The sequence below is a fragment of the Pogona vitticeps genome, chromosome 2 (genome assembly GCF_051106095.1).
Source record: "Pogona vitticeps strain Pit_001003342236 chromosome 2, PviZW2.1, whole genome shotgun sequence".
Taxonomy (NCBI): domain Eukaryota; kingdom Metazoa; phylum Chordata; class Lepidosauria; order Squamata; family Agamidae; genus Pogona; species Pogona vitticeps.
In genome coordinates, this window is record NC_135784.1 from 200,108,028 (window position 1) to 200,125,480 (window position 17,453).

Genomic DNA, 17,453 nt, shown 5'->3' on the forward strand with positions numbered 1-17,453 from the left:
ATTTAGCAGTCTGACTGAAAATGGCAACTTTGACCTGTCCAGTGCTGAAACTGTGTTTGTGCAGTTCAGAGCTCATTAACCGAGGCATTAAAAGCACATTAATCAGTGCAGTAACAGACTCCTGGATTTTCTCAACGACCGATCATTTCGTTAAGCTATTCCTATATTAACCAACAGGAATAAAGTCATTGCATTTGATGGTTTTATTTAAGGACAGAAATGAACTAGTTTTCCGCAAGGACTCTGTGCCTTCAATAGTATGCTTAGAACTAGAAACATACCAGACAGAAGGTGTGACAGAAAGAAGAATGCTATTGGCAGCTAGTGAGTGGTACTGTCTTCCACTTCTCCAAAATTCAGAGTGAAGTTGATGACTTCACTACAAGCAGTATTTAATACTGGTAGCAAAAAGATGCATTTATTGACTGTAGAGGAATAATCCTCAAGACAGCATAAACAGTAATACTAATAGAGTGGTACTATATAATAGCCCTTCTATGTCTTCCCATAACTTACAGGTCTCAAATGGGCACATGTGTGCATGTGACAAGTCAACTCAGAGGTTGTGAAATGTGGCTTCCTCCATCTATGCCAAAAACTGGACCAACATGGAGAGACAATTTTTTTAAAGTATTTTGACCAGAAATTCTCCATGTTTTGGAAAAAGTCTTAGCAGTTACAGTCAACCTCTTAGTTGGGCAAAATCAATTACAAGCCCTGTTTTTATCGGTTTTTCTTTCAGTATTTTTATTTGTGAGCCACCTTAGGCAATGAATTGGAAGGTTGGGTTATACATGTATTAACCTGAATAAACCCATGTAAATAGCTAAGTGTATTCAGAGCATTTAGAATATAAAAATGGCCTTGCTACATCAAAGGTTCTTTTAAAAATATATAATTGGTATAAGAGCAAATTTAATCAGTAGATTTTAAGTTGTATCGCTGAAAGTTAATTACATCCTTTTCTTGGCGTTAGTGTGATTCTTTTGTATTGTGGTGATGAAGTAGCATAAAGATGGCCTTTCCATCAGTAGTTGGAACTTTTTCTGTAATTTCAAATTTCACATTGCTTTCAACAACTTAGAAAAGAACCCAAACTTGAAGTCTTTAGAATGTGCAAAATTTATTTGATTCTATTATTAATAAATTGGTCAAAGAAATTATTACTGAAGTAAAACTATTTGACTGGCTCATAGTCCTAATCCTAACATCAATATTAGAAACCAATTTAATTTTAAATTCAATATGGATCATAGCTAGAGTAGACCCACTGAAATGAACACAACTTCTTAGTCAAAAGTAACATAGGCTCTCTTGGTTTTGATGGGTCTGCTTTGTTTAGGACTAAGATCGGATTTATATTGCCAGTGGATTGGATCCAGACTTAGTCATGCATAAGGTAGACTAATAACACTTCAGTTAGTCACGACTAACTTATGTCCCACTGATTTAACTGGGATTACTTTAAGCATGACTGAGTCTAGATCCAATTTGTTATTTTTAACATTTAGTATTTGTATTATACCTTGAGGATGTGTTATCTCTGTAGATTTAGATAATTTTTTGCAAATCCATATTCTGGGTGCATATAAAATTCATCAGAAAAATCTTTCAGCTATCTATTATCGAGGCACAATACTAATGAAAGAAGGGTGCAAGAGGGCTTTATTCTAATTTTTTCTAGCCTTAAAAATGATTCCGTATACAGTATATACATTGATTTATACAGCCAACTGATTCATGAGTCATTAGCGCTTAAAGCCCTGACCATTCAAAAATGCAACAATAAGATGCTCTACAATTCTCTGTGACAATGACGCACATACTGCATGGGGAGGAGTACGTACTCTAGAGTCATCTCCAATGTCCTACCTCACAACACCTGTTCATGCTTGAAATAGTAGGTTATAACAGTACAGATGACTTAGCAGGAAGGAGATAGGAAAGGAATGACAATTAGTAAACTGTCTGTAATGATCTTTGTTATTACTGCCATTATAGCAGAACTCTTTGCATTTCTATGACATTTCACTTTCTCCTTCTCTTTGCGAGCATGTATACAGTATGTGTCTTGCTTGCTTGGGCAATATACCTCATGCAGTTGAAAACCTGACTTGCAGTCCACAATGCCTAATAAGGTCCCCAAGTCTTTTTAAAGCACTATAAGGCTGTTGTTTTTGTTTTCACAGAATAAGATGCCCCCGCTCTAAGAATGTGCACAAAACTATTGCAAATCAGTCTTCTAGCTTACAATCCTACCTATGTGTGCTATGACAAAAGTTCTGTTGTGTTCAATTAAGTTTGCTTTGGGTGTACCTTTACTGCATTTTGTCCCACTGTTGGGACAGTCGAGCTCAAGATATTTCTAGCAACTACCTGACATATAGCTAATTGCGAACCAGCTCAGCCATCTCTCATGGCCATTTGTACCTTTTTTGTGTTCAGTGGCAGGGGCTTACTGTTTTTTTGGGAGTAGCTGGGAATTCATGGTCTCATTCCAGTTTCAAGCATGTGTGATCACCTTTTTCGTTCCAAGTCAGCAGCGGTGGGTATATCCTTGGGTGATGGTGACATGGCAGTGTACAGCTCATTCCTTCACAAATGATGGCTGTGCAGAGCTGGGGATGCTTATTAAGAAGTGTTCTACTGGAAGCCCAGAACATCTTCCACTGTTTCCACGTTCTTTCTATGATTCCAGGCAGATTAACTGCTGTTCCGTATCATTCACAACTGAGGATCACCAGTTGTCTAATGCCCCCGGCAGTGTACAAGGGGAACACCCCCTCCTCTTCTGTGGCCTGTGCTCTGATTATTATCTTTTTTTTAAAAAATCCTTTATCACATGCAGCTGTGTCAGATAACCTCCAACAGCCTCCCCATCTTGCTGCAGTCTCTGTTAAGGGGGTAAAGGAAGGAGGGGAGAGGCAGTGAAGAAGGCAGAACAAATGAGAGAGGAGGGCATGAATTGCAGATTCATTTGCAGATATTCAATTGCAGATATTCAAGGTGTATCACACGAAAAAGGAAGGAAGACCACGTTTTGACATCAGCAAGACTCGCGATCAAAGAAAAGTGAAGGAATTTGCCCAAGCACTTGAGGAAGTCCTTCCAGGTCCGGCTAATGCAAATGCACCTGAACGATGGGAACATTTCAAGAATGCTGTGTATAACACCGCCTTGTCCACCTTTGGCAAGAAGACCAAAAAGATGGCTGACTGGTTCGAAGCCCATTCGGAGGAGTGGATGCCAGCCATCGAGGATAAGAGAAGAGCTCTAGCAGCATACAAAGCCTGTCCTAGTGAGTACAAGTTGCAAGCTCTTCGAGCTGCTCGTAGCCAAGTCCAACAGGTTGCCAGGAGATGCTCCAACGAATATTGGCTTCAGCTCTGCTCTCAGATACAGATAGCAGCGGACACAGGTAACATCAAAGGAATGTATGACGGTATCAAGCAGGCTTTAGGTCTAATACAGAAGAAATCTGCTCCCTTGAAGCCTGCTACAGGTGTGATTCTCCAGGACGGAGCACAGCAGATGGAACTCTGGGTGCAGCACTACTCTGAGCTATACTCCAGAGAGAACGTAGTAACCGAAGAAGCATTAAATAACATTGAGTGCCTGCCTGTCTTGGAAGAGCTGGACAGCGAACCAACCTTAGCAGAAATAAAAGCGGCCTTGGATTCCCTTGCCTCCGGCAAGGCACCTGGAAGGGATAACATCCCTGTTTAAGTGCTGAAATGCTGTAAGGAGATCATCACCACCGAACTGTATGGAGTCTTTTGTCTCTGCTGGAGGGAAGGTGGAGTACCACAGGACATGAAGGATGCAAACATCATCACATTGTAGAAGAACAAAGGAGACAAGGGTGACTGCAATAACTACTGTGGCATCTCTCTTCTTAGCGTTGTAGGGAAGCTGCTTGCCCATGTTGTGCTGAAGAGGCTCCAGGTGCTTGCAGACAGAGTCTATCCAGAGTCACAGTGTGGATTTCGAGCTAATAGATCCACCACTGACATGGTATTCTTCCTCAGACAGTTGCAGGAGAAATCCAGGGAACAACAGCAGCCACTCTTTGTGGCCTTCATAGATCTCACAAAGGCCTTTGATTTGGTTAGCAGGGATGGCCTTTTTAAAATAGTTCCGAAGATTGGATGTCCACCTCGTCTCCTTAACATCATCAGATCCTTTCATGAGGGAATGAAAGGCACTGTAGTTTTTGATAGCTCAACATCAGATTCCTTTGACATCCAAAGCGGTGTGAAACAGGACTGTGTCCTCGCACCAACCCTTTTTGGGATCTTTTTCGCTGTCATGCTGAAGCACGCTTTTGGAACTGCAACAGAAGGTGTCTATCTCCGGACTAGATCAGACGGAAAGCTCTTTAATCTCTTTAGACTGAGAGCAAGGACCAAAGTCCATCAGAAATGCCTACGGGACTCCCTCTTCGCAGATGATGAAGCCATTGTTGCCCACTCTACTGAAGACCTCCATCAACGCATGAATTGTTTCAGCAAGACATGCCAAGACTTTGGATTAACAATCAGCCTGAAGAAAACACAAGTCATGGGCCATGGCATGGACTCACCTCCCTCTATTACCATCTCCACACAAGAATTAGAAGTTGTTCATGACTTTGTGTACCTTGGCTCAACGATCTCTGACACACTCTCTCTAGATGTTGAGCTGGATAAATGCATTGGCAAAGCAGCTACCATGGTTTTTGGTATCACCTGGCAGGACAAAGTTCCAAATGGAGTAGTCCTAGAATGAGCTGGAATTTTTAGCATGTATACATTACTGGAACAGCAACGTCTACATTGGCTTGGGCATGTTGTGAGAATGGCTGATTCCAAAGGATCTCCTGTATGGAGAATTAGTGCATTTCAGAGGGAGACCACAGCTGTGATACAAGTCATCTGCAAGCGGGATCTGAAGGCCTTAGGAATGGACCTCAACAGATTGGAAACCTTGACATCTGAGCATTCAGCCTGGATGCAGGCGTTGCAACACAGCCTCTCCCAATTTGAAGAGACCCTTATCCAGCAGGCCGAGGCAAAGAGGAAGTCACAAAAGCAGCAAAATCTGGGAGCTGGACAGGGGACAGATTGGATTTGTCCTCAGTGTGGAAGGGATTGCCACGCTCGAATTGGCCTTCTCAACCACACTAGACGCTGTTCCAAGTCCTCCATACAGAACATGTTACCATAGTCTTTCGAGACTGAAGGATGCCTAACTAAATTCAAGGTGTGTGTGGTCTCTTGCCTCAAAACTGCATGGGATAAGTGAACGTTTCCCTGGGAAAGGACACATCAATTCAAGAAATAGCCTCATTGCCTCAATTGAGCCTGATCCAACCTGGGGCAGCTTCCTGGTCTGGCTGCATCCTTCCTTTTGGAATGTGGCTTCCAAGCTTCTGTGGTGGGAGTGAGCTGCTACCTGTATGGCTGTCTAAGCATTACCACTGTTAGAAGGATGCAGGCCAGACAAACAGATGATGCTAGCTGAGCTACTCAGATCCTAGAATGCAGCAGAAGAGGCAGAAAAGGCTAAGGAAGGATGGATAGATATGAGAGATTAGAAAATGTGCAAACTGAGATCCAAGAAGGAAGCTGACCACAAGAGCCACAATATTCAAGATCCCTATTTGGGGTTATTAATTACAATTTCATAATTGTTGTTGTTGTTTAGTCGTTAAGTCGTGTCCGACTCTTCGTGACCCCATGGACTAAAGCATGCCAGGCCCTCCTGTCTTCCACTGCCTCCTGGAGTTGGGTCAAATTAATGTTGGTCGCTTCGATGACACTGTCCCGCCATCTCATCCTCTGTCATCCCCTTCTTCTCTTGCCTTCACACTTTCCCAACATCAGCATCTTTTCCAGGGAGTCTTCTCATGAGATGGCCAAAGAATACAAGACCTAAGTAGACAACTGTAGTGACAGTCAACACTGGTCTTTACTGATAGTAACCTTTAAATAAATATTGCAGTCTTTCCCAGATAGGGTCAGGAGATGAGCTTTGTGGATCTGAACACACTATAATTTCCAGTAAGGGAATCCCAAGGATCCCCAGTACAGTGGTGCCTCACTTTACGATTGCTTCGTAAAACGACGAAATCGCATAACGATGAACTTTTTGGGATCGCAAAATGATGTTTCCTATGGGGGAAATTCGCTTTGCAATGATCGGTTCCCTGCTTCAGGAACCAATTCTTTGCAAAACAATGATTTTCCAACAGCTGATCAGCAGTTTCAAAATGGCCACCGGGTAAACAAAATGGCCTCCTGCTGTTTTCTTGGATGGATTCCTCGCAAGACAGGCAGCGAAAATGGCCGCCCTATGGAGGATCTTTGCTGGATGGTGAGTTTTAAGCCCATTGGAACGCATTAAACAGGTTTTAAAGCATTTCTATGGGCTTTTTAATTTCGCTTTACAATGTTTTCGTTCTACAGCAATTTCACTGGAAGGAATTAACATCGTAATGCGAGGCACCACTGTAGTCTACTGAGAACAGTGGGACAAACACCATAATTTTCTTGTGTAGTTTCCATTCATTTCAATGGGGCCTACCCAGGAACATGTGAGATCCTGGCCAGGATCTTATTCTGTGGCATTGCCAATGTAGTGGGAGTGATGTCACTGGCAGCTGCAGATTGCCACTAATTGAAGAGTTCCTCCTTCGATTTCAGGTTGCTTGCAACTTCATCTCATAAAGCACGAGTTGCACACAAGCTGAAATCAAAGTAGGAACACTTTAATTACTGGCAATCTGCCACTTCCAGTGACATCACCCTCTGTGAACAGAATCCTGGATACTAAATATGAAGCCTGACATCACGTAGCACTCAGAAATAGCCAAGGCTGGAGGTGATAAAGTATAACATTGTTTAATTTAAGGTATGTATACCCCTTGCCAACAAGTTCTCAATTCCCAGTATGGTATAGTGCATACAGTGATGGGCTAGGGCTCTGGGGAATGGGGTTTGAATCCCTGTTCAGCCATAGGGAGCGGAACTGTTAAAGCCACTAAAACCACTCACATACCATTCCAAGTCCATTCCAACAGAACATACACACATAAAACAAGTTCTCAAAATAGCTTACAAAGAATTGAAATGACTTTAAAATGTTTTTTAAAAAATAGTGTGAGCCTAGTTTTGTTACACTGCTTGGTCAAAATAATTCATCTCTTATTTCAGTCTTTCACAATATGTGATTCGCTCATGAATTGTGAATGGAGTACATGTTATGAAAGATCCAGGAAAGTACTACAGTATTTGCATAATGGTTATACACTCCTCCAAGCGAATCCTACACCCTGATTTGAGGTTGGGTTCAAAATGGAATGGTAAATGCAATTTTAGGGTGAAACAAAAACATTCAGAGTGATTCTGACTGATTCAACAATTTGGACATTCAAAATGAACAGGGAAAATTCAGACAATGCGAAAACGATTATGTGAATTAGAGATGCTGGTGCAAATCCTGCATTTAACTGTCTTGCGTTCTGACAGGTGTACTCCCCTCTTTGGGGTTTATGATGCCTCCAAACTTCATGGACATCAGTGCAAAGGGTGGGGGGGAAGGAAAAGAAAGGTTGGAGCCATTTTGGTTTTCCAGTGCAAGTTAGTAGGAAGACAGTGATCTGAAAGAAGAAATCACTATAGATTCACAGTAAAGGGCAAATAGATGGAGGCTTGATCTCTCTCAACTGAATTGGGATTTGATGTATTCTCGAAGGTCCAATTCACAATGAATTGGGATTCATTGTGAAGCCTTGAACTGACCTCTGAATGAAATCAGGGGATCTGTTCAGAACCCTCATTATTGCACTGTGTAGTTATCTAGCTAGGTCTACTATTTAAATAACTTTGCTCATTTTTTAAGATAATTTTAGTTTGGGGAGTTTTATTGTAACTAGAAATATTCCATATTATCAAACTTAATGAAAAGGGACAAACAAAAGATAGCTCTCCTTTCAAATAGATGTTACCTTTTTTTTCAAATAGGCAAAGCCAATTCTTGCTTATTACCTTACATATCACATTTACTACAATGTCTTCTCCCTTCAGAGTCTTCAGAAAATTTCCTTACTGAGATTGATTATATTGCTAAACTGGTTGAAACGTAGAGAGTCAATTAATTACAGTCTAGTTAAATCTTCCTTTAAAAAAAATTACATATGTGTTTATAAATTCACCAATTTCATCGAATGTTCACCCCCAAGAAAAAAAAGAAACTTTGATGTGAGGGTATTTTACTTCTCCCAGTATCACCACGGTATTTTGGCAGCATTTCAGGGTAATTTAACAGACTGTCTCAGACCTACCAAGCATTTCAATTTTATATTCTTAAGCAAAATTAACTGTTTATTTTTCAAGACACCTTTTCTGATTGATCTTGACAGCGGAACAGGGCACTGCTCCACTAATTAAACATCTGGGATTATCAAGTGAACTGAAAATAAATCTTCACACTTGAGACTTTGTATTGGTCGAATGCCTGTCCTCAAGAGACACTCCAAACATCCCCATAGACATTCCAAGGTTTAGCAATCCCAAACTCTGAAAGCAACTAATTTCCATGAGAGTCATAACAATGTCTTTAAACGACTGTTTAACTAACTAATTAAACTATCTAATTTATTTGGAAAATAAAAATAGATCAGTTTTCATGCGCTCTCTTCCTTGGTTCCCATGCTCATCCCTAAAATGAAACCTCTACATTAACATCACCTTAGGAGAGATCCGTCTATTAAAAAAAAATCTGTTGTTTAAATTTTTTTTTCCACAATAATCAAGAAACTTCCAAATAAGCACTTTTAGGGTTGGGTGCACAATTCCCCCACCATTTCTGTGAGCTTTACTTCCAAGTAAATGGCATTCTTAGATCCTATGTAGTTACTGGGAATTAAGCTCTACTGATCTTATTGGGGGATTACATCTAAGCAGACACACATAGGATCTCAGGACCACTAGGCATCATGGCTGCAAAGAGATGGGATGCTGATACACACAGATTTATAGTACCAAATGTGATCCACATTTCCACAGACCCACAGGGCCATAGTGACAAGCAAATATACACACACAGCTGCAGTTTTTTTCTATTTTTTCTACTTCTCTCCTGCATCTTAAATCTGGATTATTTCAGTGTTAAAGGGCTTCAAAATACAGTATGTGCCCCTGTCTCCCACATTAATTTCCAGCCAAGACCATCTGCCTATAGACCCAGCCATGCTTCCAGCCTACAGTAAATGCAGTTAAAGGCACACGGTTGTATAAATGAATGGAGGCACAGACAAGATCTGTTCAAACACACACACACACACACACACACACACACACACACACACACACACACACACACACACACACACACACTCCTCTCTGCAGAGCTTGCTGTCCTTGACAGTTTCTGTGAATCTTGCACATGGTTGCCAGATGTTCCTCACTTTTTTTTTTAAAGGCTTGTCCAAACCATGACAACCTCACGCCAGAACGTTGATTTCTTCCTCCCTGAGCTCCCCCTTCCTCCCAGAAGATGATGCCTTCTTAAGTAAGGACGGTAAGTAAGTCGGATTTGGTCCGAAGAGGCACAGCCGGGTAACGATCGTGCCCGGGCTGGGAGTTGAGCGCGCAGGGACACACACACACACATGCCCACAGAGGAGACACGCGATCCGCCGAGGCCTGAGAGCAGGAAGGAAAGCCCTTCTGTTCGCTCGCCTTCAGACAACCCACGGGAGCCGCCGCAGCTCCTGTTAGGGCTCGCGTACGTTGTCAGGCCAGGCTGATGCCAGCAGCCAAGGCCGAGCGAGTGAGTTGTGGCCGCGAAAGTCTTGCCGCCGCCGCCGGAGCTGCTCTGCGCGGGGTAAATAATTGATGCCTTCTTCCCCCCCCCCACGCCCGGCTCCCTTTCTCGCCTCCCTCCCATCCTCCAGCCCGTCGGGGCGGCTCCCTGGCCCCCAACCTCCGCTGTCCTGAAGGCGTGATGGATGGAAAGAGGCAGCCCGGGAGGGCTCGGCGGCGAGCCTCGTCCAATCGATCGCGGCGCCCTCGGGAGAGGGTGGGATGGGGGGGTGGATGGAAAACTGGGGGGGGCAGAGACAGCGAGAGCATCCTTTTGCCTGCTAAGGCGCATATACACACACTCGACACACTTTTTTTTTACTATTTGGTGCAAAGGGTCACCAAATAGCCAGATCTACAAAAGAAAGTCCTTTAGCCATTGGGAGTGATGTAAGTTTATTGAAATTTCCATGATGATGAACCTTTAGAAACACAGGGTACCCCCAGCTATATTTCACGCTTTTTTTTTTTTTGAAGAATAGATGGGATGACCCTCATTTTAATTTTTTTTCCAAAAAAAAAAAAAAAACCTTTAAAACAGAAAATCCTCACTTTGCCTTCGATTTACTGCCACCGAAAGAGAGGAGGCCAGGGGAGAGCCAGGTCAAGGGGCGGCGCAAGATGTGGCCCAGCGAGCCGATCGCGACCAGAGGCTTCCCTCCAACTTTGGTAAAATGGGTCCTTTCTACCACCACCGCTTTCCCCCCCCCCAACCCGGGCACCCCGCTTTCTTTCTACTGTTCCTGGATCGCCTGGAACAAAGAAGGAGGGGGGGGAAGAAATGGGAGGATGATGATTCCGGGTTTGGCTTATCGGGTCTGCCCAAAGCGGCGCTTTCCAGGGTTATTGATCTCTGCACGTTTCACCCCGTGGTCGCCGCCGGAGTCCAGCGAGGTTTTTTCTCCTGCCTCTGCAGAAACTCTTGTCTTCGGGATCCCAGGTGGCGGAGTCGAGCTGGGAAAGCGTTTTCTTTCCCCAAGGATGCCTGGGGATCAGGAATAGCCCACGCCACGGCTCTCGATCCTCCCTTTCAGGAACTCCTGCCCGGCTTGCAGGGGAAGGCAATACATACCCAATGCACGCACGGTGGGAGACAGAATGTGGGGCCACTCAAAGTCACGCGAGGGACGCTCGCCCACCCGCTCCGTTCGCTGTACAGTATATGGGAAGATTTACGCGACGCTTGTTCTGGGAGGAAAAAAAAATCCGCTGTATTCCGTCCCATCAAGACACCGGATATTTACTCATGAAAACTCACAGGATGGCCTTGGACCTCTGTTGGACATCGTTGATAAAGCGAAGAGGAAGAAAGCCCCATAACGGTGTCTTGCGCTAACTGGTTAAAAAAAAAAGAAGTGAGGTGTCAACCGAATGGAAACACAAATACTGTACTAATAATAAAAGCTTTTGTTTATTGTTTGCCCTTCTGGCCTCTATCCCTGTCCACCCCATCCATTCCACTCCCAGCCTCGCAGTACGAGCACAGCAAACACGTCCACTGGTTTAAGATTACTTTTTAAAAATAAAACCCAAACTCGGGTTTTCAAACACCCCCCCCCCGCATCCCTTAATCCGGAATAACAACCCTTGCAGAGTTCCGTTGACACAGCGCGGCGAAGAACCTCGATTTTTTCCCCCTCCGTCTCCACCTACCCCTTAAAAATAAGCGAGGAGTAGCCGGTGGAGTGGTACCAGGATGAGGGGAAAGGGCGCTAAACTCGGCGCAAACCCGGAGGAGCGGCGGCAGGACAGGTGGGGGGGGGGGTCGAGGGCGCGCCTTCCGCGGACCAGAGTGAGCAGCGCCGAAAGAGCGCCCTTGGCCAGGCAGTCCCACTCAGTCATCGCGAAAGCATCCGGAGGTAGAAGGCGGGGGGGGGGATGGTGGCTGTTCAGGGGCGAGCTTTACGACTCGAGGTCTCGGCTGAACAGTAAGCAATCCATCCTTTTCTGGAAGCTACAAAGCCCGCCTGCCCGGAACGGCTGGTTTGCTTGGAAAGCAACGCTGGCGCAGCTGCAGAGCCAAGAGGCACTTGGGGAGGGGGGGGGGAAGAAGAGAGAGGCCGTTCCTAAGGCTGGCGAAAAGGGGAACTTTCGCGGGGGGGGGGGGGTGACTGCTTCGTCATCTCTGTATGAGTTTCCGTTCCGAGAAAGCTTCGCCTTCTTCTCCTCCCGCACACACACCTTCTCCATTTTGGGATCCCAGCACCCCGCGCTTTAGCTGCTCTGCCCACGTTTCCTTTTTTTCCTCCCCGGTGCCATTTAGGCTGCGCTTCCCAAGCGTAAGCTGGAGCCGCTTTGGGGGGGGGGGGAGGAGAGGAGATGGGAGGAGGGAGGCGACAACAACAACAACGATGCCCGCCCCGCGCAGGCAGCTGCTTGGAGGGGTGAGTGATTAAGAGGAGGAAACGCGATGAGGAGAGGCGCAAGAAACTTCTTTCGCCAAGGAAAAGCCGACGACGACGTGGGGAGCAAGCGCTTGGACTCGGCTCGCGCCACATCCAGAAAAAAAAAGGGGGGGGGAAAGAGGCAACCCAGCGCGGCCAGCGAGCGCACCCGAAAGGCAGGCACAAAGGCAGATCCGGACGACTATAATTACTCGCAACCCAACGCACGCACACGTGTGTGTGTGTGTGTGCGTGCGCGCCTGCCTGCAAAAGGCTCTCTTTCCACTTGGTCCGAACCATTCATTGGCTCGGGATCCGAATCGGAGAGTTGGGATCCCGACTTTCTGCTGCCTCTCTCTTTCTCTCTCTGGAGCCCTTCTCCTTCCCTTCCCCGCCCCCGTCCACCGCGGCGTGTTGCTGCAGCTTGTCGAGGGAGGCGGTGCGGGTAGGAGCAGCTGCTGCTGCCGCCGCCGCGTTTCCTGAGGAAGACGAGCTTTGTGTGCTTTCTCCTTCCCCATGTTTTCCGTTACACCGAATTAAACCGGCCGGTCATCTTCCCCCCCCCCCTCCTCGGCAAGAAAGAAGCAACGGCTGAACGTACGGGGATTCGGCGGCCGTTTCTTCCTGTCTTCCCCCCCCCCCCGCTCGCCGCCCCGCTCCGCTCGGTTCCTTCCACCCGCCCGCCCGTGTACTTTGCTCTGGCGCTCCTCCTCTTAAGGAAGTTTCCTCCCCCTCTCTTCTTCTCTACGCCGCCGCCGCCTCACTTCCCCATATTTCGCTGCCTGCCTGCCTGCCTGGCCGACCGCCCCCCCCAATTCCTCGCGGGGAGGAGGAGGGCTTCTGCCGTCACCCCGTGGGGGCTGGGTTGGGGAGAGAGAGAGAGAGGCCACCCCCCCGGGGGCTCCCCCTGAGAGCGAGGCTGAATGCCGGTGGCCGCCAATTCGCACCCCCGCGCGGTGCAGCAGCCCGACTCCCGCCTCTTCCCTGCCTCCACCCGCCTCCGGGACCGGGACCCCGCCAAGCCCCTCCACCACCAAGGGGCCGGAGGAGGAGGCGGCGGCGCCGAGGAGCGCCAGGAGCCCCACCGCCACGGCCAGGCCGGCGGGGAGGCGGCAGCAGCGGGCAGGGCAAGCGGCCGAACGGCGGCTCCTTCCGGCGCCCCTACGCCGCCCCTTTGGCTGGCGCTCTCGCCGTCTTCCCCGCCGCTGCGTCCCGGCGGGGGTCCCTCCTCCTCCTCCTCCCCGCCGCCGCCGCTGGAGCCCCCCCGGACTCGCTCCCGTTCTCGCTCCGGATTCTTCAGCCTGCTCGCCATGAACGCCGGCGCCACCGCCACGGCGGCGGCGGCCGCCGCTGCGCACTTCCAGTCCCCGCCGCCGCCGCCTGCCCCACCGCATCTCCATGGGCCGAGCCTGCCCGAGTTGGGCGCCCGCAGCCAAGGCAGAGGGAGCCCCGCTGGGCATGGGCACCCCCGAGCGCCGCCGGGAGCCCGGGCGCCCGCGCCAGGTAATGGGGCCCAGGCGGGGTTGGGGGGGGGAAAGGAGGGCTGGGGAGTGCTGGGGGGGGGCGGCGGCGGCAGTAGTGTCTTGTAAACAAAAAGCTGAGGGGAACACGGGGTGAGCGAGGACGCGTACGGGTCGCCAGAAGACTAGTCGCCCAGAGACGGAGGCGACCTTTGTGGGACTGGGAGGGGTGACAGGATGTCTGTGGGGTGACTAATATGGGGCTGCTTGGGTGGAATTGCGCACGTGAGGATCCGCGGAAGCCTAGCCAAGGGGGTGGGTGGTGGAGGAGGAGGAGGGCGAGGAGTGGGGGGGACGTCTTGGGCAGGCTCGGTTCACTTTGGCAGTGAAGTCCCACTGAGTTCAATGGGAACGTAACTTCCTGGCGGGGGATGTTTTTAGGATTCCAGCCGAAGGGAAGGCGTTGGCTTGCCTTGGCAAGTGAGTGAGGCTCGCCTTCCTTTCGCGAACGCGCGTTGACCCCTCGCTGGAGCACCTCGAGATAAATTTTCTAGCCCTTCTAACAACGGCGATCGGTAGAAGCTTGAACCTTTCACGAATATCAATGAATTAATTTTGGTCGGAGTTCGAAAAAAAGGATGACAAACGTGAGACAAAGAAAACCCAAATGATGGGTTGTTGGTGTTGCATAAATTGGGCGGTGGGGGGGGGCCGCATCCACCCACCGACCCACCCACCCGTCCAAGAGTTGAGCGTTAGATGCTGATTTTAATTTAGAGCAGGGGGAAACAGGAAAAACTCCAGCAAAAAAAGCAGTTTTCTCGTTTCTCCTAATACTTCGGGACACGCTCAGCAGTCCTTTGCTGCCATAAGATCCGTTCTGTTTCCAAGGAGTGCTGTGCTCCTTTCCTGCAAGTCCAGATAAGTTTGGTATGTGTGTGTTGTCGCCTAATATGACAAACATCAACAATTCAGGCTGTTTTTCTGGGAGGGGGAAGACCCTACATATTGTATGTGGGGTTTGTTTTCAGTGCTTTGGTTCTGCCTCACTGTATACAGTATGCGTGTGTAGAGGGTAGTCCTTGAGCGTCTTCCATATGTACTGAGAAAGGGGCTTCTGATTCTTCTGTTATGGAACTTGTGTGGCTTTGCACATTTTCATGTGTCAGCTGGTTGAAAAGGGTCGGCCCTAGCATTGAACCTGCGATGAAATGGGAGTACATTGGAGTGAGGCCTATGGAGTGAGAAAAGGGCCCATCTCTTTGGGGCGGGAGAAAGAGAGAAGGCTCTACCATAATAAAGCTGAGGGTTTACATAAATGTAAGTAAGGAAGCTCTCCCGTTAAAGAAGTTGCAGGTGGTTTGTTTTCAGAACAGCAAAAACTTAGGTGAACCAGGACGATGTGGTCAAGATCAGAGCAGCATTGAACCTGAGAGGGTAAGGAGGGATGGAGATTTATTTGGATATCAGAATTCATGATATTGGAAGTGCCTGTCAGAGAAAAATCTAAAGTTTGTTACTGACTCATCTGGCCCATTTTTAAGTACTCTTGCATAGCAGATATCTTAAGATAATATTTACAACATATATACAAGAATTGTTTTTTTTCAGGTACTATGCTGGGTTTACCTTATACTGTAGAGAGAATGATGTATTGTGGTATTAATGGGAAAACATGGTTCTGAGAGACCTTCTGTACTTAAAAGAGTTTGAAGTAGCTCTCTGTCTTGCAGTGACATCTTCTGTGTATTTACTCAGGAGTAATTGCCTAGGATTTAACCTATAGTCTGTGGTTGTAATTGCTTACTTGCTGGGGCTTGTCTCTTTAAAATAGCTAACTTTGGTTCTGCTTATTGTGTGAAGGTTATAGATTTCTTTTGGGAGAGTTAAACAGTTGCAGGTTTTTAAGAAGAGTAACTCATGCAGTAATTTTAACATTTTCAGAGTTTTTATGGTTAAACTGGTGTTAAGGTAGCAATGTGCTTTTTTGTTGCTTGGAAGCAGTGTGAAGTGCCATGACTTCTAACCTTCCTGGAAGTCACATACCTGGAAGATCTGCATCTTTATTCCAGACATGTATGTTGCTGGTTGTGGTTACTCAGTAGGGAAATAAGAGCCCTCTGTATGTTCCCCCAAATAAGTGTTATCTCATTACAATTCCAAAATCAATTGGAAGAACTGAGTCCGGTGTTAGATCAACCCCCTGCATGATACTGTGATGGATTCACATTTTGCTGTCTAAAATTATTTGTTTTCAATTGTAGTAACAGTATTTTTCTGTACCTTTAAAATAATGGAGATATTGCTAGTGCACTTAAATTCTGCCTGAAGTAAAAATGACAACTTGTGATAAAAATTGTTTTGTAAATATGGGTCTGCCTCTTCATTCTAATGAACTGTTGCTTTCTATAAAAGCCACATGTGCACACAGAAATGTACAAAAAAAAATCTGGGACCTAGAATGAACCTGGATGTTAACTAATCCAGTTTTCCAGTGGGATCATGTATAGTTCGCAGTATAAACCTGTCATGAACACTCAAATCATTACAAATCTTGAATATAGAGTATTTTCCAGTTTGTACATTTGTTTCTTTCAGTGTTGCTAGCTATTGTGTGTGTGTGTAGCTGAATTTCAGATAATCAGAAAAAAGTTGATACAGCTTCTTTCCTTGTGTGGGTTTTGTGCTGAGCAGATGATATCTGATACCCAATTAAGCTTGTTTTCATGGTATATTGGGTTATTCACACTATATTGTATAAGATACACTGTATTCTGTGTTCAGCTTTCATTTTTTGAAAAAGGAAGATTCATGTAACTGCAGATACTTGTTAAGAATCTGCATTCTAATCATTCTAGCATATGCTTTAAAATATTCTGTTTCATTTACATGAAATAATTAAATAAATAGCAACCATAATGTGGAATATGTAGCAAGCATGCCATTTTAATGTCGCAGCATACAAAACCGGATTATTTTAATACAGAGTTAAAGTCACTGCCAGAATTTTGTGTGGCTAGTAATACTGATACAGATAGTACTCCCAAATAAATGTATTTAGTGCCTTATAATGAGGCGTCACTATTCTTCGTTTCTCTTTTTAATTATGATTAATTCTTCATGGCAGTTTCTTTGGCTTGGTTTTAAAGAACCCAGACACAGATGTAATAACACATGCACATTTTGTTCCCGAATAAGCGTGCATAATATTACTACTACCATACAACTTTTTTAACTTCTGTACATCTGAAGGATAAGTATGATACTGCAACAAAATTAGAGAGTGAAAAAGATCTCTGTGGGTTATCTCTAGACCAACCTCCTACTGATCTCCAGGAAAGTCTCCCAGCCAATGCGTCTTTGACAGATAGCCATCCAGATGACGGAAGGTTCACCACCTTCCACGATAGAGCTTTACAGCAATGGAATGAACTTACTGTCAGAAAGTCCTTCCTGATGTTTGGTATTTCCTTTCTTGTAATTTGAATCTGTTGGTTCAGGTCATGTCCTCTGGAACTGTAGAAGAAAAGTATCTTCCATCTTAACTATATTTTAATTTCTGTAAATAAGCTGAATATTCTTCTTTCTCTCTTCAGGCCAAGAAAGGTTGTGTGGTAGATTGTCTGTACGAGATCATTACCTTATACTGCCTTATTTTTATTCATACAGTTGCTTATTCCTACATTATTTATGTTTGCACAATCAAATGATTGGGGGGAAAGTCAGTTAGGAGCCTGTGCATTTTGGCTGCCCTGAGTAGCCAG

General features: G+C 46.1%; 1 protein-coding gene and 1 long non-coding RNA gene across 4 annotated transcripts in view; one reads left to right on the top strand and one right to left on the bottom strand.

Annotated features, from left to right (window-relative positions):
• Positions 1 to 10,216: 10,216 nt before the first annotated feature.
• On the bottom strand, positions 10,217 to 12,788 carry LOC140704792 (uncharacterized). Its single transcript, XR_012084222.2, has 2 exons — positions 11,499 to 12,788; positions 10,217 to 11,181 (listed from the first exon to the last, which is right to left on the bottom strand). It is a non-coding gene; the product is annotated as an uncharacterized LOC140704792 (long non-coding RNA).
• RNF38 (ring finger protein 38) overlaps positions 11,646 to 17,453 on the top strand; it is a 112,674-nt gene continuing 106,866 nt past the window's right edge. For 2 of the 3 annotated variants that reach the window (XM_078384814.1, XM_072991918.2), the window contains exon 1: positions 13,014 to 13,732. In XM_078384814.1, coding sequence (XP_078240940.1) covers positions 13,153 to 13,732 — 580 coding nt within the window. In that variant the 5' untranslated portion in view covers positions 13,014 to 13,152. Of the gene's footprint in view, positions 11,705 to 13,013; positions 13,733 to 17,453 lie in introns of those variants that run through there. The other variant, XM_078384815.1, reaches the window with a different exon arrangement.